This window comes from Ustilago hordei (assembly GCF_900519145.1).
Source record: "Ustilago hordei strain Uho2 genome assembly, contig: UHO2_contig_22, whole genome shotgun sequence".
NCBI classification, from domain to species: Eukaryota; Fungi; Basidiomycota; class Ustilaginomycetes; order Ustilaginales; family Ustilaginaceae; genus Ustilago; species Ustilago hordei.
This window is the reverse complement of record NW_024545292.1, coordinates 157,533-180,879: the sequence shown is the minus strand read 5'-3', so window position 1 is coordinate 180,879 and position 23,347 is coordinate 157,533. Positions and strand designations below refer to the sequence as shown.

Here is a 23,347-nt window from a genome sequence, read left to right as displayed (position 1 = left end):
GTTTATTATGTAGCGTATATTCAAGCTTCCTCATACTGGTTGTGAGGGAAGCATGTCTTGTTGTTTTGTCAATCTATATACCCTCGATCGCTCCCATCGCAATTATCGTTCGTGTTTCTTACCAAAAGATGACTCCATGTGCAACAATCAACGGGGCTGTCTATTCATGTTGGATGTACAACAAAGACTTGACAATTTGACATTTACAGTGACTCTCATGCAGGATCTGTGCTCATCATCTGTGCTCATCATCTGTGCTTATCATCTGTGCTCATCATCTGTGATCATCATACACAGTGCATCATCTCGAAACTTTAGGGTATGAAGATACACTGGAATCTTAGGCTAACTTTCATCGATAGTAGGTAGAACCGCCAAGATTTGGCGCACAACAAGGTTGAAGCAAAAGACGGGCAACAGAAGAAGAGAGGATGTCGAGACTTATGTGCGATATTTAGATGTGCAAGATGTTTTCGAGCTCATCATGTTGAAGCAAAACAAGGCAGATTTACTGCTGCTTGCACTCTTGAGGATCTTGCGAACCGGCCATTTGGGATCCTGCACTAGCGCCCAACTGCGAAGATCGACGAGGCTGGCCATCGTCATGGTCTTCATCGTCGTCGTCGTCGTCGTCGTCGTCGTCGTCATCCTCGTCGTCAAAGTCGGCATCATCGAGGTCGTCAATATCCTCGTACTGAAGAGCCTTGCCAGTGAAGAAGTCGACAGCGTGAGGGATGATGCGGTCCTTAAGATCTTCACCAATCTGGTAGTCGAGTTCGAGTCGCTCATCGAGCTCGTCGAGGTCAGCATCCTCGTCCTCGATCTCGCCGTTCTTGGGTGGCTTGGGTGGGTTGAAAAAGTTGAAGAACGACTCGACAGGGACGGAGCGCTTGACGGTACGAGTCTGGTTGGTGTTCTTGTTGCGCTGCTTTTTGGTCTCGATCTTGTGGGTAAGGTCCTTGTCCTCCTTCCACTCGATCTTGCAACCCTCGGCGTGGTCGTAGACGAGGTCACCGGAGAATCCAACTTCATCCTGGTAGTAGTAGGTCTTGGTCAAGATCTGGTTGGTGAAGTACTCGTTCTTGCTAGGGTCAAACTCGAACTCGAGCTTAAAACCAGCCTGGTCAACGAGGTAGCTCATGCGAACATCGACAAGAGCACGGAGAGCCTCCTCGTCACGCTCGGTGATGAGCTCAGAGAGAGCGATGTGGTTTTTGAGTGCAGTAAGCCAGAACTCAGGGATACCGTTGGGACCTTCAGCAGGAGCCTTGAGATGAGCGAGCGACTCGGGCTGCTCGTCATCGTCGTCGTCGGCGTCAACAGCCTCACCGGCCTTGACCTCGTCAGATGTAGGCTCCTGCTTACCCTGAATGATGGCAGCACGTCGCTCGTAGAGAGGCTTGTAGCGCTGAGCGTACTTCTTTTCGAGTTCTAGGATCTCCTTTTGGAAGTCGGCCTCGATCTTGTGGTGCTCGAGCTGGACACCCTTGAGACCCTCTACGCGACGACGAACGTGGTCGGGAAGTGACTCGACGTAGCCGGAGGATCGGCCAACAAGGCTGGAAAGCTTGTCCTGGACCATGGCTGCAAGAGCAGGGTTGCCCTGGAGAGCCGAGGCGACATCGACGGCATTCTCATCCTCCTCGCCAATTGTGCCGACGGTAGGTCGGGAAAGAGCGTCACGGGTGAGAGGGGCGTTGCTGAGAGGGGTGTTCTGAGGAGTAGGAGCGATCTGGTCAGAGTTCTTGCTCCTGCCGATCTCCTGAGCGCCCGACATGTTGGAGGCGTATGTGAGAGTGTGTGGTGTGAGGAACAAGTGGCGGAAAAGTGAACCCGAATCGACAAGGAAAGGGGAGGATTCGATCAAGTAGAGCTTGCCGTGATGTGAAAAGGCGGCAATACTTTCTGTGCGTTGGGTGCGGTTGTTGTTGTTGTTGTTGTTGTTGTTGTTGAAGGAGATGGAGAGACGGTTGAGGTGGGGGTAGGAGGAATAGAGCAAGAGAGGAAGGGAGAGCAGTCGTGATAATGTCGATGATGGAAAGCGCGGCGATATCAAGCTAGAAAAGCTCAAAAGCTCAAAAGCTCAAAAGCTCAAAATCTCCAAATCTCCAAATCTCTAAAGCGGACGCACTTCCGGTGAGTGAGGGCTGAGAGACTGGCCAAGAGCCTGCTTTCTTTCTTTTTTCTTTTCTTCTTTTTTTTGGCAGCAAAGCAGTGGCTGAAACGCTCTCTGTCTTTTTGGGTTTGGCTGATTACTGAGCGGGATAGGCAATTTAGAACGCGTCTCTGAGCTGAGCCGCTGCTAGCCAGACGCTTTGTTTTTTTGAACCAGCGATTTCAAAAATTCAAAAATTCAAAAATTCAAAAATTCAAAAATTCAAAAATTCAAGTGACACCTGCCAGAGTTGGATTTCAATTCAAGTTTTTCAAATGGTGTTGCGTCGACCGAGATTTGAACTTTGGCGTGCTTTTTGGCTGAGTTTTCGACTTGCACCTTTCTTTTTCTTTTTTCCTTTTTTAGCCACAAGGGCGTCGCGTGTTGTTGGAGCGTAGATGGCCTCGGAAACGCTTCAGGACAACACCTTGTTCCAAAAGTGTCAATCTATCCACCTCTCTTCAGTGACTGTTGTCAAGTGACGCCAAGAAGGTCTGAGTAAGGACAGCAAGAAGGTCTGAGTAAGGACAGCAAGAAGGTCTGAGTAAGGACAGCAAGAAGGTCTGAGTAAGGACAGCAAGAAGGTCTGAGTAAGGACAGCAAGAAGGTCTGAGTAAGGACAGTACTTTGTTGCATACCATCTACCTTCTCCTCGCATCGTTTTCCATCAAGCCTCTACAGACGAAAAGGGATACGTCGTTGTTGTGCTATGACTACCATCTCGAACTCCAAAGAGTCTCTTTTTGAAGTTTGCCCCCAAAAAGAAAAAAGAAAAAAAAGAAAAATGTCAGAGGGGCGCGTCTTTGCAGGCAACTCACAACCTGGCCGCGCACGGTCGGCGAAGGGAGAGGAGCGTCGGAAGGGATTGTTCGGGCTTTCGGGCTGTTACATCCTGAGTTTGAACATTCTGACTACTGCGTCAAATCGGCAACTGTCCCGGAGAAGGAAAAAATAATAATAATAATAATAAAAATATATAAAAAGGTTCTGCCAAACTTAAACGCGGCCTAACAGAGTGGGTTTCCGCTTTTGCCCGTCGGTCGAAGGGGACATAAATTAATAGAAGTGAAGAAGTTTTGGTCCCGATAACTGGCGATCGGGGAGAGTCTAAGTACGATGTCACTACTTCTTTACGGCAGAAACAAATATACTCAATTGACTAAGGAACATAGTGAGGACCTAGTGTCCTCGGCTTGATATATATACAACTATGGGGTGCGTGCCGATTGTGGGAGTATCCTCCTTCATGACCTAGCTTGACAACGAGCGGGGCTACCTTGCACCCGATCTCTAGACAAATCTATCTCATCTGATCGCCGATTGTGTTTATGTCAGCGTGCATCATCATATCGGATCGCTTCCTTCGGCAGACATGAGCTCGTCCATGTACGACAGTCGGCTTAACTCGTCGCAACACAATCTGTGATTGCAGTTCTCTACACACACTCTCTCTCTTTGGCTTCTCGATCCACAAACTCTTAGACACACGCCCACGTTGCATCGTTGCATCCATCTTGGACACCTCCTAAACCATTCTCTTCTCACCTCAACTCGACGCTTATATTGCCAACGTAGCAAGCTTCATCTTATCATTCTAGCCGGACCACTCTCCATAGGCGGCCGCTTCTCCTGCTGTCAGTCTGCACCAAGCCAGTCGCCTGCAACCAACGTCGATCCGAGCTGTCTTGCATTTCAGCTCAGCGAGCCACATGGCCCAGCACAGCCACAACGCTTCCTAAGGAAACCATCCCCTCGTATAACGGCAATCGCCTCGTTTCTCAAACACTTCTCTCCTGTCATAGGGTAAGTTCCATATCAGTCTATCCCTCCACCTTGCTGCCGCCTCAATCCCTCTTCAACGCCCGCTTCATGCTTCACCGCCTTTGCACCTTCCGCCCCCTACGCCTCCTCACCACCCCCTCGTGCCAGCATCCGTCGAGCAAAGATAACCTTTTGCTTCGTACAGTCTCTCGCTCAAAGCTGATCTCTGTCCAACATCATCCGCCCTCATCCCTCATCCACATCTACATTCACAAACACCACCGCCACCGCCACCACCACCACCACCACCCCGTACAATAAGCTTCTTTCCTCCCCACCAACATCTTCCCTGTTTCAGGGCTCACACGGCTCACTTGATACATCGACACCAACAGCTAGCTTCTCTACCCAATCTCTTCTTGAAATCGATCATTGCTGTCGGGTCGAAAGGATCAGACAAGAGCGAGCAGAGCAACTAACCTTAATGCCTTCATTTGCTTCAAATCACTTTCTACTCAGCATCCAGACGCAAACGCCAAACCCAATCACACCTGGCTCCGATACCTCAACACTATTCGACTTTGTCATCGACCCATCACTCTCACCGAGAGACTCGAGCAAGTTTGCTGCTATCGCTTCACCCGCCGAGACTCTTGCACACTTCAGCGCACACTCCGACTACCCGTATACCCTCTCTCCTCGACGCCTCGCTTATCTCGAACACATCGAGAAGATCCTATCTGCCGAGCTCAACCCATTCGACCTTCTAGCTCGTCGCCAACTCAACAACCAACTCATTAGAGCCGCCGAGCGCAAGCCTTGTGACGCTGGGGCTTGCGGCTTTGACGTAATTCACAAGGCACCTGCCGCCATGCAGAACTCGAGCTCCCTCTCTCAAACCCAGCTCAACGCTATCGCTCAGGCTAACCTGTCCCAGGAGAATCTCCGGAACCTACAGAATGGAGCCTTCTATGATCCATCATCCGCTGATGGCTACAGCGCCCCCTCATCGAGCAGCTTCTTGACCGCCGCGCCCGCTCTGTCTCCCGCTGCTTCTTCGGCATCAGGCTCTCAGCTCAGTGCGCCCAACACCTTCCGCGACAATAATGTCAACCCGAGCCCATCATCAAGTCCTTTCCTCGCTGCTGTATCTCCTGCCGGATCCCATCGCCGTGCAGGCTCGCACAGCTCTGATGCCCCAAGCCCACCTCCACTTGGTCAGGCCTTCCTGTCTGATCCTTCGCTCTCACAAGCCGTCGGTCAGATGGGTCAGATCAGGCTTGACGAGGACCAGCGATACCCGCCCACGTTCGACGATGCCTCCGATCATGCCGGCTCGCCAGTCTATCAACCGCAATCGCAATCAATAGAGGGATCTTCATCGTCAGCATACCCGTCAATATCAAGTCAAACATATGTCAATCAGAGTGGCAATAACGCCCCTCAGCTCACATTAGGCATCCCGACCGTCTCGGTTTCCGATTCTTCGATGGACTACACACCGGTGGCTGCAAGCCTCGATGCTGCCATGCCAAGCATCAACGTGATGGCTCCTTCGCCCTCGACGCCAAAAGCAATGTGCGCCCATGACCAACAAGGTGGGTTCCAGGATCTCCTCGCACAGCTCGCTACTTCATCTCAGGGTCCATCCAGCAACACGGTCGCAGCAACCTCCAACCAGCCCGGCACCTCCTCGAGTAATTGGCTGCCATCAGATCCTTCCACTTTGACCATGCACCAAGAACCCTTCAGCTATGCAAGTACTCCCGACTCCACCGTCGATGCTCAGCTTGGCTCGACGTTGCAACAGCCATCTTCGGGTCAGGACCTCTTCCGTCCACACTCTGCCGGCAGTCGTATCCTTCCTGAAGGCTACTCGGCGGAACCCAGAGAGATGATGTCATCGCTAGCTGGCAACCAGTCCCGCAATCCGGCAGTCCACGCACCCGGTCAGTGGTCGAGTCAAACCAAGCGTCAAGACTCTTACGACAAGATCCGTCTATTCTTGCGACTCGATGTTGACATGGGCTTCCAGTCCAATGGCAAGACCGAGTCCCCGACACTTGCCATGTTCCGGAAACGCGCCAGCTCGGACGTCGGGCCAAGGTCTCCTATCGTTGCAGGCAACGCCGGAAGTGCTGGTACTGCTTTCGACTGGTCTTTCGCTGCAACGAATCAAGCCAACGCAGATGCAAAGACACAAGGCAACGGATCAGAATTCCACTGGTCATCGCTGAAGACCGACTCGTCTGCGTTTGCTGGACCGACATTGCAGATTGATCCTTCGCAGCTAGCTACCATGGATCCTTCTCTGTTGAACAATACACAGGGCAACACAGATGCCTCGCAGCCTTTTGGCGACACAAGCGCCTTCTTTGTAAGCTTGCAACAACAACAACAACAACAACAACAACAACAGCAGCAGCAGCAGCAACAGTTCCAATCGCAGCAACAGCAACAACAGCAGCAGCAACAGCAACAACAACAACAACAGCAGCAGCAGATGATGCCTCCCGTCTTCCAGCTCAACGGGCAAAGCAACACAATGGGAGCTGACGATCTTTCACAGCTTGGCGGATCAGGGCCGAACGAGTTCAACCCACAGTGGCGTTTCCCTGGCGACGGTTGCCAACCAGCAACTGGTGCCGACGCCTCTGGTGCGCCAAAGCTGCGGAGATCCAACAGTGCACGGCAAAGCTCGCCCGGTGGCCACCGCAGACTGGCACACTCGGAGGACTTGTCTCGGAGCCGAATGTATCGAGGCAACGACGAGGATTTCCTCATGCAGATCACCGCGCCGAACGGAGGCCTGGCACCGCCTTGCTCAGGCCGCTCGGTCTCTTCGAACAAGGCAGCGACAGGCGGTCACCACCAGACGTTGTCTGGATCAGCAAGAGTGCATCCCTATCGCACGGGACACGGTCGACACTATTCGTTCGGGTCGAATGCATCGAGCAGCAACACTGGGTCGGCTTCGCCATTGCCTCAGATGGCGGGTGGATTGATGTATGATGCAGCGGGCAACTTGGTGCAATACCCGAGGGACGCGTTTGGAGCGATGGGAGGAATGGGTATGGATGGTGTTGCGCAGTCACCATCAGCATCGAGTGTTGCCTCAGGGACAAGCTCACACTCAAGGTTGAGAGCGCCGCCAGTACCTGTTGTGACGAGTCAGGCGACACAGGCGGCATCGGCATCGCGACGAAAGTCAGAGGCATTGTTCGCGTGTCCCATCCCGGGATGTGGATCGACGTTCACGCGACAGTACAACCTTCGAGGACACTTGCGATCGCACGCAGACGAGCGACCATACAAGTGTGATTGGCCTGGATGTAACAAGAGTTTTGCACGATCGCATGACTGCAAGCGACATCAGAACCTGCATCTCAACATCAAGCCTCATACTTGCGAGCAGTGCGGCAAGACGTTTGCCCGTCCGGATGCACTGAGCCGACATCACAAGAGCGATACAGGTGGATGCACGATGAAGAGCGACAGCGAGAGTCAATCGAATTCAACTGATGCCTCGTCTGCAGCATCGGCTGGTGGTCACCCATCTGGATCTCAGGCTGGGTCAGAGTATGGCGGTCAGAAGTGCGGTGGCGGTCCGACGACGGTGGACGCTGCTCGCACGGATGCTTCGCAGCAGCCTGGTAAGACGTTTGGTGGACATGTCTTGTGATTGCAGCCCTTTAACCTTTGGGTTTTCTGTGGGAATGCTCTCTTTCTCAATGACATGTCTGTCGCTTGTCTGTATTCTACTTGTGATACCATTCTTCTCGCGGCTTTTTTGACAGGAGAGCAATGCATGTCATCTTCCTGCTACACTTGGTTCTGTTCTCCGTGTGGCCGTGAAGGTGCGTTGGCGAGTGGATGAGACGAGGTGCTTGGCGTCTGTTGATCACACCTGACTGCTAGTAATATCAAGCTGTTCAAACTACTCGAATATCTGCGGCCATAGAACCTTGAAAGCACCGCATCCCGTCCGATCTGCGAAGTTAAGCAAGGTATCGCCTAGTCAGTACTGCGGTGGGGGACCACTCGGGAATCCTAGGTGCTGCAGTTTCTTTTTTCTTTTTTCTTTTTTCTTTTTTCTTTTTTCTTTTTGTGTTAGTATCAGTGGTCGGACAAGCAAATATATCGCGAGATTGGGTTAAGCGTTGTAAGGAGAGGAGATAAGCCTTGAGACCGCTCTGTCCGAATCACCGGTTAGGTCCGCCTAGACTTTGCGGACAGACTTTTGCTGAAGATAACGATCCGACGAGACACTAAAAGATGATACGGAGCCGATCTGGTTAGATGACCGACCCGATTGGAGATGGGACCGAGTAGATCTCAGCAGAGATCGGGTACAACGCGGTCCCGCTCGTTGTCATGGTAGATCATTGAGTAGTAGTACTCCCACATACGGCATGTACCGCTCATTTGTATATATACCTCACAGAGAGCACTAGGCTCTCGCCACATTCCCTCAGTCAATTTAGTATATGTTTCTGCCTTAAAAGAGTAGTGACATTGTACTAAGACTATCCCCGATCACCGGTATCGGGACCCAAAACGACTCAAGTTTTCAACAACTTTATCTCCAAACAAGATGCTCCGGTTCAGTCAGGCCAATGCCTTTCCATGGCTCACATCCATCCGCCCAAAAGTGGGGTTTTTTTTTTTTGCACATTCAACTGAGCGATGGACAGTGTGAGCTGGAGAGGAGGCCTCGTTGGTGTCACTCTCGCTGATCTTTTGGCGTGTTTTCAACTGCGGATTGCGACACAGCTGCGCTGCGGTATCTTTTCACCTGTCTGTCGATTCGGCTTTGGTTCGGCGCGATTGGTAATTTTCGATGCTTGTCTCACAGAGCCTCTGTTTTGTGACTGACACATACGTTTTCGGAGAGGGTGTCGACGCATTTACCGAAGATGAAGGGCCCAGTTTTCGAAATTTAAAAAATCTCTCTCAGAACCGGTCCTGTCCCACTCTAAGCCGGCTTTCACTTGTCAATCCACGCTACCGTTTTGCTGCAACTGCGCTTCCACGCTCCTTTCGCGCCGTTCTCTCGCTGTTGCTCTGTGTGTGTGTGTGTATGCTGCTGCTCTGTGCGGATAAGCAGGCGGTAACTTGGTCATTTCTATTTTGTGACTATGCCGCTCGCTCCACACTTCCTCAATGCTTGCCGCACTCAGCTTCTCATACAACATCACAACCATCCCTCTCCTCCACCAACCACATCAACAACCTCAGACTACTACCGTTTCTGCAACGCCTGACTCTATATCATCAACAGAGCCATAATCTTTGCACTCTCATTGCTGCTTTCAGTGACAATCCAACACAACAACCGATTACCGCATCGGAATCACACCGACCCTTTCCCACGCCATTCCCACGCCATTCCCACGCCATTCCCACGCCATTCCCACGCCTTTCCCACGCCTCTCCCAACTCGTCACAGTATCACAGAATCCAAGTCTCAAGCGTCGAGCTGTCGCGTAGCCTTATCGTGCTCAGCAACTTCGGATCAACCGAACGTCGAGAACCCTAATTGGCACCCTGCCAACACTCTGACAAACTTGCGTCTATTCCTCAGTTACACATTAGAATGGTCTACTTGTTCTTGTAAATCTGCTTCCGTTTCTAGACACAGGCATTCGGCTTTTGATTGTGCGAATATTCAAATCATCCCTCACAGAGCCAACTTGCCTCCTCCTCACGATCAATACCAAGCTCATGTCATACCAGACCGGCTCGACTCTGCAAGAGCAGATGGCTGGACCATCGCGTCCTCGCTTCACTCGCTGGCTCACCATGGCACCCGACGTGGATCCTCCCAAGCCCTCGGCTCCTTTGAGCCACAACGATACCAAATCTTCATCTACATCATCATTCCAGGAGACACAAGCTGCCAGCTCCTCATCCAGCGACTTCTCTGAACAACCCGCTGCTTCCACCCATGGCTTCGGCTACCTTGGTCAGAAAGTCAAGCTTCCACAGCGCAAGAAGCATCGTGCTACTTTCCAGGCTGGCTCACCTCGTCTCTCTGAGGATCAAGCTGAAAGCGTATCCGGCAGTCCTTCATCCCGCGCAAGCTCAGACGCACTCGACTTTGATGTCCGCGCCTCCTTCGCACCCATGCCAGTATACGGCAAAGGCAAGCCAACACCACAACCACCCACATACCGCGGTGTCGGCGATCAAAGCAACCTGTCATCCATCGCGCAACCTTCTCGAAACGTGATCAACAGCAACCCAGCACCAGCGAGTGCCCTCATGGACAGCAGCAGCGAAGAGGAGCTTGATGGCTTGGCCTTTGGCGGCCGTCGATGGAAAGGCAAGACCGTTCACGCTGTTGAGCTCGAGTTGGAGGCATTACGTGACGAGAGGCTCATGAGCCATGCTCCTGATGCTGCTTACCTCGCTTCTCGTCTCGAAGGCGTGCGACGCAACCTGGAGATTGAAGAGCGAGGACCCACTTATCTTCCCTACGATGAAGACATGCTTTCGGACCAAGAGGAGCCCGTATTGGCTCCCCAAGTCTCGGAAACAGTACGACAACTATATCCATTCCAGCACAACCCCCAACACGCTTCCACACTGCCGCACCGTCCCGTCTCGAACGCTTCCTCCGTCAGCCTGGTCGAAGGCGAAACACCTCACGATCTCGACTTTGGTCTTCAGTTCGACCCTTCGTCCACCTATGCCTTGGACGACCAAGTCAAAGTTCACGACCCCAACCAGCTTTCCATGCCTCCCTCGAGCGCAAAGACAATCGAACCAGCCGCACGAGCTGCGGCACTCGATGCACGTATTCAAGTGCGTCCACTACGACGTGGCGATCTTGAGCAAGTTCGTGATCTGCACGCATTCCACGGCGACACAGACAGAGTAAGTAACCAATTGGCCAGTCTCACCTTTTCTTCGACATGTCCATACCCTTTGCCTATTGAAACCACCACGCAAGGCAGTCCACACACTGCGCTACCATCTCAGTTTAGTCACGCCAATCTTGCACATCGCAGACTGTACCATTGCTGCGGACAGGCGGTATGGCCATCATCCGCCTCGTCTTGCCGCTGTTCTCCTACACTGCCAGCACGTCGGCCACTGTTCGGAGGGTTTGCCACTCCCATCATCTGACCGACCGTAGCTCTGCATCATTCCACTTGTTTTTGACCTTTGCATTTTCATCTCGTCCATGCCCCCTTCCTTTCTTGGCTTTCAATGATCTCTCTAGGGCACATGCAGTGATCCGCATGAAAAGCACAGCAACATCTGTAACGCAAAGACACATTTCAAACACAAGGTTGAAAAAAGCAGTGAAAAGGAAAAGCGCTCGTACAACAGAACTGCCCGTCCCACTGTATCTGCATCCCCGCCGAAAGGCAGCAGTGTAAGGTCGAGCAGGGTCTTTCTTTGTCACCAATCATGCAGTAGCAACTGCGATTATGTGATAGCCAAGATCTCCGAGCTTGCACCTTTCCACATTCTTGCCGGGCCGTGGAGCAGTCAGACAGCAGGGCACGACTGCCGATGCCACCTGCAGTTAGGAGAGGAGCAGCATGGGCCAACTTCGGTGTTCAGTGTGTACGCCACATCGTCGAAAGTTATCGCCGCTTGATCTCTCTTTCCTCCTGCAGCACCGCTACGAGGCAAGGGAGAAGGTCCTCTTCGGTCTTCATCTCTCGCTCTCATTTCGCCTTGACGAGCAAGTTGACCGATGACAGTGGTACGGCGAAACGCACGCAGCCGTGTCACACAACATCGATAAACCCAAATCTCCCGGCCTTTTATTATTTTTTTTGCTTTGCTACACAGCCGAGTGGAAGCAACGCTGCTCCATCGGGGCCTTCGCTGGATCTTTGGCGAGACGACAATCTCTTGCTTGCTCATTGTTCACGTTTTCAGCTTTCAGATTGCGCACGTTTCTCTTCCCTTGCGCCTGGCTATTTCCACTCGCTGCTTCGACTTGGCCTTCTTATCAGCCACAGATCTTTGCACGCGTCAAACAAAAGTCAAAAAAATCTTGCGCAGGGTCCCACTTTCCCGCACCACAATGATAGCATCTTTGATCAAGCACTAACAACCTCATCCACTCTCTGTGCTATTCATCGGCCGCCCTCGCCCGATCCACAGTCCCCCGACCACGGCGAGACGTACGCCTCGACGGCCTCTTTCCTCCTTCGCCTACTCGTCGACGATCGACACGTGTGCCTCGTCGCAGTCGCTAAACCTCTCCCAGCTCCTGAAGCTCCACTACCCGCTGCTGCAGATCTTGCTATCGCCAAGAGTCGCAAAGTTGACATCCCCGCCTCTCCGTCCTCTAGCGCCTCTTCCGGCGCTGCCACGCCGACATCCCTACCTGATCCTGATGATGTAGCTGAAGAAGAATTTGATTCGCTCCGTCTAGCTGACGAGGCCGGCTCGGGTCTCTCCTCATCCCCGAACGCAGCAACTTCATCGTTGTTTTCGACACTAGGAGCTCCAGTAGCACCTCAAACTCGAATGACCAACCCCCGCGATCATAAGGGGAGGATTAACAACACTCCCGCAACCTCGGTGTTTTCTGATATTTTTGCTGAACGAGGTCATCCATCCGCCCACCTAAAGCAACAACATCCCTTGCCTGGACCGGTAGAGACTTGTTCAGCCCCTGTCAAGAAAGTTGTTTCTCTGCCTTCAGGGGGTGGAGTGGAGACTGAGACGATTCTTGGTGTTGTTTCTGCGCAACTCAGTGTGGGCACAGTAGCGTGTGGGCACAGTCTCTGGGGTCAAAAGAAGGAAAAGCAAAGCGAGGTGCGGGCGTTGATTGATGTTCATTTGCTCACTCTTGCTACTGCGCCGGAAGAGAGGGGCCAAGGGTTAGGTGCGAAATTGTTGGCGACGCTGCATGGGGAATGTATGAGTAAAGCTAGACTTATGGCTATGCGGTTACCTTCCAAATCCAAATCTCCTCTGCCTACAATCCCTCCGCTCAGTCCGAAGTTTGTCGATGAAGCGACACTGCCCCCTGCAGGCATCACTGGAATGGGAGAAAACTCGACAAGATCGCCATATTTAAGAGCGCCATTACCTCGACCGACACTTTCAGATCTAAAACCCGGCAGGCCTGTAAATGGCAAGTATCTAGCAAGAACCTATCTAGAAGTTCACCCGAGTAACATTCATGCGCTAGCACTGTATACAGCTCATGCATTCAACGCTCCCACAGACGATAGTAAAGCGGTGAAAAGAGGATTCTATAGGGGTGATAGTCGAATTAGTACTGCAGAGAGGGCCAAGAGAGGTGGTACGGATGCATGGATTTTGCAGAGATACGATGGTCTGCTTTCCTGAAAGAACGCTTTGGTGGATGGTTAAGATACCTTTTGCATACCCCTTTTGAACAATGCACTTTACAACTTGGTCATCATACTAATATACACTTTCGATAATATAATATCAAACATTTTCATTCCTACCCATCCTCTTGGGTAGGGACAGATGATGATGTTTCCACCTTCAGCCATCTTGTGAGTTCGTGAACGTCTTCGAGTGTCAAAAGGATCATCGTCGTTTCATCGACTCTGGCTAGAACCCGGTGCTGAGAAACCAAGATGCTCAGCAACAAATGCGAAACGACAATCTTTCTATCAAAACCCTCTTCTACACCGCAACCTGCCTGCAAGTCTCACCTAACCAGACTCTCAAACTCGGCCTTCGCCATCAACCAAAGCCTCACCTCTCAAAGCCAACCTACATCCGATCACAAACCAACACGCAAGAAAAGTTCTGGGAAAACCCGCCAGCCCCCAGTAAGGAGAGAAGCTAAGTATGCATTTTTGTTTGTTGTGTGCGCCAAGAATGCAAGTTTTGTGTGTGTGTGGGTGTGTAATCAATATGATGTTACAAGAGAGAGAGAGAGAGAGATGTGTGTGCTCAAACCCTTCGAAAGAGGCAGAGAGTGTGTCGAAAAAGAAGCCTAGCAAAACATCCAAAAACCGTTAGGTGAGCGTTTTAAATGTTAAGCTTGGTTCGACGCCAGTGACGACGCTTAGCGTTGTACTGGATCTTGTTGTCTGCCTTCATGCGGAACCAGTTAGGGATGGGTCTAAAATTAACGAATCAACATCGGAAACAGTCGAACGAAAGTCAGTATTGAGCGTCTTCCTGAAAGCGGCCTTGATGTGAGCAATAGCAGTGGCAACAGCAGAAGCAATAGCCCATGTAACAAAGCCGGAAAAGAAGACAAGTCCGGTGTTGGACGCTGGTTGGTGTATGTTGATGCTAGTTTTACCACCTAAAGCAGGAAGGATGGTGCGAATATTGTGGTAGTGTGGTTGTGAGTTGCGGATTGTGCGCAAGGAGCGCCTAGTTGGGTTCGTGTGAATTGCATCTGCAATCGTGCGCAAGTCAAACTCCATCGGTCGGAAAGGTGCTGCAACTACATCCGGCATAGACAAAGGATTGGAGACCAACCCGTACCACAGTACATTACTTCGTAACGGATGAAATGCAGAGGTTGCTGTTCCGTTCGCCAAAATCCGACCCAAAATAGATCGTCGTGCGAGGTCTATGCAATGACGTAGGTGACGAAAGTAGTCATGCTGAGTAGTGGTTGCGGTACAGGGGGCGAGATGTGATATATACGCGAATGGATGCATTCGTTGATTGAGCTTGTCGCACCGTGTCGCTGCAAGGTTGGCAATCAGATCGCCTCCGGCTGTTCACGATCGAGTGTTTGCCTGTGATGAGACGGCGATTGTGACGAGGCTGGTTCATGCTGAGGTGGCATGTCTGAGCGGTGGGGCAAGTCAAGATGGAATGCTGCTGCTATCCTGGCTCGACTGCAAATGGCTGGTTGCCATTATAATGTTGATTGCTGTTACTGCTGATCATGTTGAATCTGTGTAAGTCTGTAGAGGGATTTTGGCGCCGGTGACTCGAAAGGCGTGGCGCAGAAAGATTATTGATCGGAGCTTTTGCATGCAACAGAGATCGACGATGTGAAGCTGACGATAATGCTGATGTCGAATCGGTGACGCCGTTGCTGAAGCTGCGTGCTGAGATACTACTTCGTAACATTGTCTATCCCTTATCCTGCCAACAACATGGACCCGGACACATCGCCATCAATTTTCGCAAAACCGTTCCCACAAACTTGCCTAGCACTTGCGATTTCTGCAATCCGTCGGAGAGCTTCCTCCGTCATGCGCTTAGTCCACTCCCTCCTTTATCGTGCTGCTGCCAGTTCTCTTTCATTTTGTTACCGATACAGATTGCTGTTTTTGCTGGTTGCTGGTTGCTGGTTGCTGATTGCTGATTGCTGATTGCTACTGTTGTTCTCTGATTGCTATTGCTGGTTGCTGTTGCTGGTGTCCAAATACGTACCGGTTCTGCTTATGCGCCTTGGCAAGCTTGACCTTGGTGCGGAAAGTTTTCTGGGACGGCATCTTGACGGTATTACTTCTAGGTCGGATGGAGAAGATGGTGGTCAAACGGGGTGGTGAGCTCCTAGTCTTAGTCTCCAAGCACACCCACGCCTGCCCACTCGCACACTTACTCACCAGCTGTCTTCTCTGTCTTGCGGTGCACTGTGCTGCTGTGTGGATGAGATTTGAGGCTGGCTTTCGGGGAGGCTGAGCTGCGAATTCGGCCGAGGCATGCAGGCACGTGCCTTTTCATTCATTAATTTTTTAATTTTTTTTTTTTAACGAGTGTGAGGTTAAAGTTTTAACACCAATGATGAATGTTTTGCCGAAATTATGGATCGCAGAAGAAAACGCGATCTCACACAGATGAGGGGGAAAAAGCGTCGATGCGCTTCGGCTATATTTCGTTGCCGATCAAGCGGTTGGCATGCCTGTCTTGTCTTTGCGACGTCGAGGAGCCGCATTTGGTCGCTTACACCAGTTACATTTCCACATCTTTGCCAATCATCATGCCTCAAGGTTAGTTTGTTGTAGAGTCGTTCCTGCCCTTCAGAACTTCAACAGCTGCCAGCCTCGTCAGAGCATGACCCGTCGCATTGTTAGAACTGAAGCGTGACAATGGGAGATCAGCGGCGACAAAAGCTGTGAACTGGTTAACACAAATCGCACAAACCTGAACAACATCAACAGAACGAGTTACTTGACAAGCGACAGCATCATCGAAACAACATGTGTACATACACACCTGCAACATCAGCTCGGTGCTTAAAGCCTCGAGCCAGCAACGATACTACTCAAACTCTTAGGATCCAAACTACTGGTCGGGTAAGGCAACATAGCTCCACCCACGTGCCAAGCTCCACCATCCACCACCATCTGTGTTCCCGTAACATAGCTAGCTGCCTCACTGAACAGATACACCCCTGCAGCGGCAATATCGCTCTTATTTCCCATCCTCTGCATCGGCACTTGCTCCGCCACTGCATCACCTAAACCTTTAGGAGCCAACCTATCCATACCTTCCGTATCAGCGATGGGTCCCGGAGCGATAACGTTACTCCTCACACCCAGAGGACCCATCTCCGCCGCCAGAACTCTGCTCAGTGCATCCACTCCTGCCTTTGCCGCCGAGGAATGCGACTGGTAGGGCAGCCCGTAGTAGTGAAGGGTGGCACTGATAAAGATATAGCTCCCCTTATTCTTGGTTACCTCTTCCAGCGTAGCCTTAACAGTGTTGTAGGAACCGATGAGATCAATGTCGATAACCGTTTTGAAACCTTTCTCTGAGTTTTGTTCGATTGCAGCTAACCAGTTTGCGGCTGAACCAGCGATGACGAAATCGATCCTGCCGAATTTCTCCACTGTCTTCCTAACAGCTTCTTTGAGTTGTTCCGGCTCACGAACATCAGCAGGACAGGCAAGACACTGCTGACCAGTTGCGGAAGAAAGTTCTTGAGAAGCACGCGAAAGTCGATCGGCTTTGCGTCCCAAGATAGCAGCGTCGGCGCCAAAGGACATGATGGTTTTGGTCATTTCATAGCAAATACCTGATCCACCACCGGTACAGAAGAGAACTTTGCCTTTGAAAATGTCCGGTTTGAAGATTTTAGCTGGATCTGCAGCGGGGAGGATGACGGCGGGTCGAGATGTGTCTTCGTTGGACATATCTGCTTCCGTTCTTGGAGTGTTGCGGATGGGGGAAAGTGTGTGCGGTGGTTGAGTAGGATGATGGTGTGGAGATGGAGCTAAGGTGTATGAAGGCTAATTTGGGAGGCACGTGCGAGAGGCGGTTATGGCGTGAATCCGAAATGCGAAGCGTTAGAATTGCCTTAGCCGGCTGGAGCTCCACATTTCTTGTTAGATTGTAAGCGCGCATTTGATTTGCTTTCTCTCCACACTCTGCAAAGCAAGTCTCGCTGACCCTCATCCCGACCCTTTGTTGCAGCTGTCACACTTTCAACGATTACAGTGTCACATCCGAACATCATCGGAAACCGGATCACGGCTTGCAAGAGCTCGAAGTGTAACGCTGCCGCTGTCATGATTGGTGGTGAGACACACACTCAGAAGCTTTGTTCTTGATCCGCATCTCGGACGCTTCTTTGGCGGCTCACATCTGACACATCCCACACGTCGAAGCATAACCAGAAAGAGGTTGAGATTAGGGTATAGATGCACTGCCACTCTTCTTCTCTGTGGTGACCATGCTGTGCGGTAACATTGAGTATGCGGTAACTGTCATTTACGAGGCCTTGGCGGTCACTTGCTCATCTTACGTATATGTTCATCAATCCGCACCAACAGATCCCCTTTCCTCCCCTTCTTATCCAACCTGTAGAACTCACAAACCGACTTCAACTCTTCCACGGTATACGCACTCAGCTTGCCTTTCTCCCACAGCCCCATGATCTCTGTATCATCTTCGAAACTCGTCTTCCTAACACTTGTACTCGTTTTCGGCTGCTTACTTGCTGCGGCACTAACCATACTGAGCCTTGGATCACCATTGATTTCGTCATGCCAAGCCTGAATCAAATGAGCTGTCCTCTTCCGGATCGTTCCATACTGCGGTACCGTAAGATCGGTCGGCGTTTCGGGAAGAGGCTCTTGAAAAGCGGTCGCCATGAGCACTTTGTAATGATGATTGAGGGAAGGGTTAGGGTAGTGGTCTGGATTGAAGGGTTGTTTCTTTTGATAGCGTTCGATGAAGGCGATTGCTTTATCGATTTGTGTGTAGTTGGCGTCTTCCGTGTGCAGTAGATTGGTGGGGATGTCCCTCACATCATCCGCGTAGGGTAGAGTGATGATGTGCATCCCTGGCGCGACAAGCTGCTGTCCTTCTTCGTCGAGTTCCTCTTCCTGAGGCACAATGGCTACAAACACAGGCACAACGTTCTGTCTCGGCATAAACAAGCCTAACCCAACTTTTCCCTTCTTCACCATTGACTGCAAGAGTGCAGTGAAAGTCTTTCTACTGCCCTTCCACTCGATATCCGAAGGGTAGATAAAGTACGCATGTTTGACGTTCCATTCGAATTTGAGCAGTTCGTCTTTATCCCTAAACCCGATGAGCTTGAGGCAAGGCAGCATACCAAACGTTTTGATACTCCTCAACTCTTGCGGAGTGAAGGTCACCTGTCCGCGCAAGCTGGAAGAGGTACCGAATTGAAACGCTGGAATCACTTGCTCTTTTGAGAGAGGCTGGCCTGAGTTGACATCAATGTAGTGCTGGTGCGTGACGACTTCTTTGAGTTCGCCACAGTCGTCGTCGACGATGACTTTGACAGGGTTGCCTTTCATGGTTTTGCAAACGAGACTGTAGCCTTTGACTCCGATTTGCCATTTGCGGCCTCGTGACCGTGCTTGTGGCAACTTGGCGCCCTCGCCGTTGGCTTCGCTTCCTTCTGTCGACGGCGCGGGCGGGGGATCAAGAGCAGCAAGCTCAAACCGAATGTTAAATACAACACGCTTCGGCGTCTCCCTTGTCGCAATGTCATTCTCCAGTTCCTGAAACCTGACAGCTGAATCCCAAAGACTGCGCTTCACCTCTTGGCCCTTCAATTGCTCCGCTGCTGTCCTTCCAAACGCTTTCGGCAATCTCCTCGGATACGCGCTGTCCTCGTCGTCCTCCAAATCATTATCGTAATGCGAGAACACATCTGCGTAGAACTTATTGATCTCAAAACCCCTCGTCAAATCGCTCCCCGATGCCTGCGATGCACCCGTGAAAGCAGGCTGATTCGGATTGATAAAAAAGGGTTCAATCCTAACCCCAATCTTGCTAAACTCGTCCATCTTATCCAAACACGCCCGCCTCGCCTTGGTCGCTTTCGGATCAACACTCATCGGATGCGGATCATCATTGTCCGTGATCCAAAACACCCTTTTACTCCCGGCATTAGGAGCTGCTACCATCGCCACCCCCGCGTTGGCTAGAGCCCAATCAATCCGCATCTGTTTCTCCGCTGGAGGTAAGATCGTCTGCAAATGCTTCGGGTCGTGCTCCGCCTCGTGCAGCAGCGCTTTCAAATTGTATGTATCGGGAACGTTGACTTGGCGAACGGACTGGAGTTCGTAGCTTCCCTTGTAGTATTCGCCTGGTTTGGCAGAGCGGAAGAGAGTTTCGGCGCAGTTAAAGATGAGGAGGCCGACATGGTCGTGTGGTGACGAAATGAGTTTCTTTTGCATGAGGGAGGCGGCTGCTTTAAGTGCGAAGTAGAGAGGGGAAGTGTTGGCGGTAGGGTCGATTCGGTGCATAGAGGGGCCGGCATCGATACAGAATAGGACCATGTCCTTTTGATAGGTGGCTTCGAGATCGAGCTGTTCGAGTTGGTCATCGTCGTCATCGTCATCGTCCGAGTTGAAAGCTCGGGCAGCTTCGCGTTTGTTGACAAAGTATGCCTTTGGCATCGTGGTGTGGCAGAGCGCAGTAGAGCAAGGTAATGATGGTGATGAGGTGAAGTGAAGGTCGGAATGTTGAAATGCGCAGCTTGAGAGTTTGAGAGAGCTTCTTCCCTTCAGGGTTCAGTCAGCGCACCGCGTAGAGTGTTGAGGCTTCAGCGCCAACGTGTGAGAAAAGTGTTGATTTATGAGTGAAAGCATGTGAGCTCTAGTTCGATCTCACATTTTTACCAACCTTCGCTCATTCGGATAGGCACCGATCTTGGCCCGGACCGACTGTCGCGACAGGCGTCGGCATACCGGCTATACAATACCCGAGGATCGATGCTCATCGTTGATTCGGCAAGAGTTAGCTTTCTTCTGCTTTGCTCGAGCTATTCATGCCCCCTCTGCTTTGGTTTACCTGTCTGAGTCTAGTTGCGCACGGTTCAAATCGGTACTTCGTCTCTCCTTCCGCTTGGCTTCCATCACCATCCACCACCATCACACTCCACCACACCTAGCATCATAGCTCCTCCAAAATGTCCACCGCTTCATCAGCAGCCAACGCATCGACCGGCTTCCAACTCCTTCCCAACCCCGCCAACCCTTCCCCCGCTGAAATCTCTGCCGCTCTCAAATTAATTCGATCCGGCGGCATTACTTACCCTCAAGAAGCCACCCCTGATTGGTCGACAACCACTCCCTCCATCACTCCTTCCTTGCCTCGCGATGTCAAGCTCGATATATACGACCCGGCTTCTCTCCCCTCAAACTCTTGCACCCCCTCTAGGCGTCCGGTGTTGTTGAACTGGCACGGCTCAGGCTACACCGTCGACCGCTTCGGTGCGGACGCAGACGCCAATCGCTACCTCGTCGAAGTTCTCCCTTCACTTACCGTTGTTGATGCAGACTACGTAAAGGCGCCCGAAAACCCGTTCCCCGAGGCGTTGTACGACGTCGTTTCAGCGGTACGCTGGACTCTTTCGCAGCCGTTCTTCAACGGGGATCTCATTTTAATGGGCCATAGTGCAGGTGCACAATTCGCTCTAGCCCTCTCCTCCCGCAGCACTGCTCTCTCCCTCGGCTTAACCGCGGAAGAATACTCCCACATCAAAGCCTGCGTAACACTTTACCCCCCAACAGACTCATCCATCCCTCTAATTGACAAAGCAACCAACGAACAAGGTGAACTACCAAACATCCCAATGGCAGCTCTTTCTTACCAGGTCATGCACTTTTTCTTTGGCGCCTATCTCGGTTGGGAGCCGGAAGTGCAGCAGAAGATGGGCAACGATCCGAGAGTCAGTCCGGCTAAGGCGGAGACGGGGAGCTATGAGGTTCCGTGTTATATCGTTGCCTGTGAACATGATCCCTTGGGTACTGAGGCGAAAGAGTTTGGGGAGAAACTGGTGAAAGAGGGCGGGGAGGCAAAGCATGAGGTGTATTTTGCGAAAGGAGTGGGACATAGCTATGAGACTAGAATACCTGATGTTAGGCATGAAAACATCCTTGAGGTGCCAGGGGGTAGGGCGAAAAAGGAGAGCTTTGAGCGTATGGTTGCCTTCATTAGAAGGCATGTCAAGTCTCTCAATGCCAAAGCTTGATCACACATTGTACGGGTCAGCGATCGAAAAGGAAGGAATAGAACTTGATTGTCCATTATCGAGGCATACATTTCTATCGTGTAGAGGACTGTGAGTCAATGCCTGCTATACTACTGAGATGGAGATGGAGGCCAATTCGGACTACCACTCAACAGCCAAACTCCATACTCAATGTCCCCCTTCACGCCCACTTTCACCAAATCCTTCCCTTTCCCTCCACCAGGTGCAACCCCCCCACCTGGTCCACCTTGCGGGAGAATGCCCACTCCGCCCTCATCCCATGCCGCCGCATTCTCTTCTATTGGCCAAGTGTCTTTCTTCAACACCCCCTCGTACGCTTTCAGTGCCGCCCTTAGGTAACAATTTGTCGCTGCGGGAGTCAAGTATCTGTTTCTGAGTGTTTCTACTGCATTATCAGCTATTTTTTGCGGAGAATTGACTCCTAGAGCTCCGCTAAGATTCAGCGTTTGATTCGCTGGATAGGATGCCCATTCTTGCAACTCCCGAATTGTCTCCTCGAGACCGGAGAAGAGGGGTCCTGGTAGCTCGACAAAGTTCTGCCTTGGTGATTGCGGGTTAGAGTTGAGTGCTGGGTGGAAGTGCTGTGTCCACTCGAGCGGGTGGGAGATTGTAACACTTCTACAGATCCAAAGGAATTTCCCCCTCCCAGAGTAGCTGTTTCCCTCGGTTTGAATGAGGTATTTGTGACGACAATGTTCGTGCATCGGTATCAAGGGATGAAACTCCTCCCCGACATCGTGGAAACTTGTCTGCTTGACATCCGCCCATTCCTCTGCACCCTTCACCTTTCTCGGATCTGTTCGTGCTAAAAGATCCATCCGTGGGGCATAGCCGTTAGCTAAACCCCTCCATAGCGCCTTGTCCCCTTTTGCGTGCCATGGGACCAAGTGATCTTGAAGTTGGCCTAGATGGGTGAATTCGTCGAACGATGCGATGCCAGCTTCTGGCCATCCGATGAATCCGAAGTCGGGGAGTAACCAGGTGCCTTTGGATGCTGGTTCGTCGACGCGTTTACTAAGAACCCAGATGAGGTTAGAGGAGGGGGAAGCTTCTTTATCTGCTTCGCTCAGCACTAGTTCTATGCCCGTATCACTGCCGGAGGAGAAGGAAGACGGATCGGTGCTGATGGCGGTGTGCAACAAGTGGAGGAGGGCAGAGATTCGAGATTCCCCTCCTTCACGCACTTGACGCAAATAGAGTTGACCATCGCGGATGACAACACGAGCCATACCCCATCTATCAACACAGGTTCGAGCTGCCTCGTCGAGATCGGTGTAGGATATGCTGCCTTTGGCTTTCCATGCTGCTACGTTGGCGTCCAATTGTGGGAACAGGAGGGGGAATTCGCGACGGCAGGTGGTGGGTGACAGTGTTCGGTCCCGCCTCTGAGCTGGTGTCAAGTCTTGTGGTGTCGTTACTGATTCTGATGCTGGAGAGGGTATTGAGGAGGGAAGGAGGAGGGAAAGAGCCAAGCAGATAAAGACGAAGAGTGTTGCTCCATATACGCCTGTTTTGGATGCGATATTGCTGAATCGATTCGATTGGAGCGGACGCAAGACGACATACCCGAAGTTGCTAAGGGAAGAGGTGGCGGAGGAAGAGCCTATCGAACCATTGTTCGAGTCGACTGCTTCGCTGCTGGGTATGGATGTGTATCGGGCGGATGAGGACGCCATCTTAGCCTCGTTCTACCGTCGTGGTGTCGAGACGGCAGTCGAAGTTGCCGGATCGAGTCGGACACGACGGATGCCAAGCTGCTGATTAGGGATTAAGTTTGACAGATGCCGCTGTCACCATTCGTGGCCGCAGCTGGTATGGGAAGAGTCGTTGAATTGGAAAGCAAGGAAGCACTCAAGGAAGCGAGGGATGTAAGTGTGAATCTTTATCACTCATATCGCAACAGACAGAGAAGGCTTGACCGCAACTGCGACTCAGCGGCTGGCGGCTTTGGTGGGGCTTACTCGAAATGAGTGAAAGTGTGTGAGCTCTACTTCGATCTCACATACCACTTAGACCCGAAC

At 51.6% G+C, this 23,347-nt stretch overlaps 8 protein-coding genes and 1 non-coding gene across 9 annotated transcripts; 5 read left to right on the top strand and 4 right to left on the bottom strand.

Annotated features, from left to right (window-relative positions):
- Window positions 1-508: 508 nt before the first annotated feature.
- On the bottom strand, window positions 509-1,777 carry UHO2_06949 (putative nucleosome assembly protein I; the record flags this gene model as incomplete). The annotated part of the gene is made up of 1 exon (XM_041560544.1): window positions 509-1,777. One exon carries the CDS (start codon window positions 1,775-1,777, stop codon window positions 509-511), a length of 1,269 nt encoding a protein of 422 aa, XP_041416478.1.
- Window positions 1,778-4,400: 2,623 nt separating this feature from the next.
- UHO2_06948 (uncharacterized protein) lies at window positions 4,401-7,598 on the top strand (the record flags this gene model as incomplete). Its single annotated transcript, XM_041560543.1, has 1 exon — window positions 4,401-7,598. The coding sequence occupies one exon, from the start codon at window positions 4,401-4,403 to the stop codon at window positions 7,596-7,598; it is 3,198 nt and encodes a 1,065-aa protein (XP_041416477.1).
- Window positions 7,599-7,867: 269 nt separating this feature from the next.
- On the top strand, window positions 7,868-7,982 carry UHO2_10249. Its single transcript, XR_005960757.1, has one exon. It is a non-coding gene; the product is annotated as a ribosomal RNA (ribosomal RNA).
- Window positions 7,983-9,640: 1,658 nt separating this feature from the next.
- On the top strand, window positions 9,641-11,047 carry UHO2_06947 (uncharacterized protein; the record flags this gene model as incomplete). Its single annotated transcript, XM_041560542.1, has 1 exon — window positions 9,641-11,047. One exon carries the CDS (start codon window positions 9,641-9,643, stop codon window positions 11,045-11,047), a length of 1,407 nt encoding a protein of 468 aa, XP_041416476.1.
- A 393-nt stretch (window positions 11,048-11,440) lies between these two features.
- Window positions 11,441-13,243, top strand: UHO2_06946 (uncharacterized protein; the record flags this gene model as incomplete). Its single annotated transcript, XM_041560541.1, has 2 exons — window positions 11,441-11,506; window positions 12,044-13,243. The coding sequence occupies 2 exons, from the start codon at window positions 11,441-11,443 to the stop codon at window positions 13,241-13,243; spliced, it is 1,266 nt and encodes a 421-aa protein (XP_041416475.1).
- A 2,840-nt stretch (window positions 13,244-16,083) lies between these two features.
- On the bottom strand, window positions 16,084-16,983 carry UHO2_06945 (uncharacterized protein; the record flags this gene model as incomplete). The annotated part of the gene is made up of 1 exon (XM_041560540.1): window positions 16,084-16,983. The coding sequence occupies one exon, from the start codon at window positions 16,981-16,983 to the stop codon at window positions 16,084-16,086; it is 900 nt and encodes a 299-aa protein (XP_041416474.1).
- A 594-nt stretch (window positions 16,984-17,577) lies between these two features.
- Window positions 17,578-19,728, bottom strand: UHO2_06944 (uncharacterized protein; the record flags this gene model as incomplete). The annotated part of the gene is made up of 1 exon (XM_041560539.1): window positions 17,578-19,728. One exon carries the CDS (start codon window positions 19,726-19,728, stop codon window positions 17,578-17,580), a length of 2,151 nt encoding a protein of 716 aa, XP_041416473.1.
- Window positions 19,729-20,240: 512 nt separating this feature from the next.
- On the top strand, window positions 20,241-21,305 carry UHO2_06943 (uncharacterized protein; the record flags this gene model as incomplete). Its single annotated transcript, XM_041560538.1, has 1 exon — window positions 20,241-21,305. The coding sequence occupies one exon, from the start codon at window positions 20,241-20,243 to the stop codon at window positions 21,303-21,305; it is 1,065 nt and encodes a 354-aa protein (XP_041416472.1).
- Window positions 21,306-21,415: 110 nt separating this feature from the next.
- Window positions 21,416-23,002, bottom strand: UHO2_06942 (uncharacterized protein; the record flags this gene model as incomplete). Its single annotated transcript, XM_041560537.1, has 1 exon — window positions 21,416-23,002. The coding sequence occupies one exon, from the start codon at window positions 23,000-23,002 to the stop codon at window positions 21,416-21,418; it is 1,587 nt and encodes a 528-aa protein (XP_041416471.1).
- Between the last annotated feature and the right edge of the window lie 345 nt (window positions 23,003-23,347).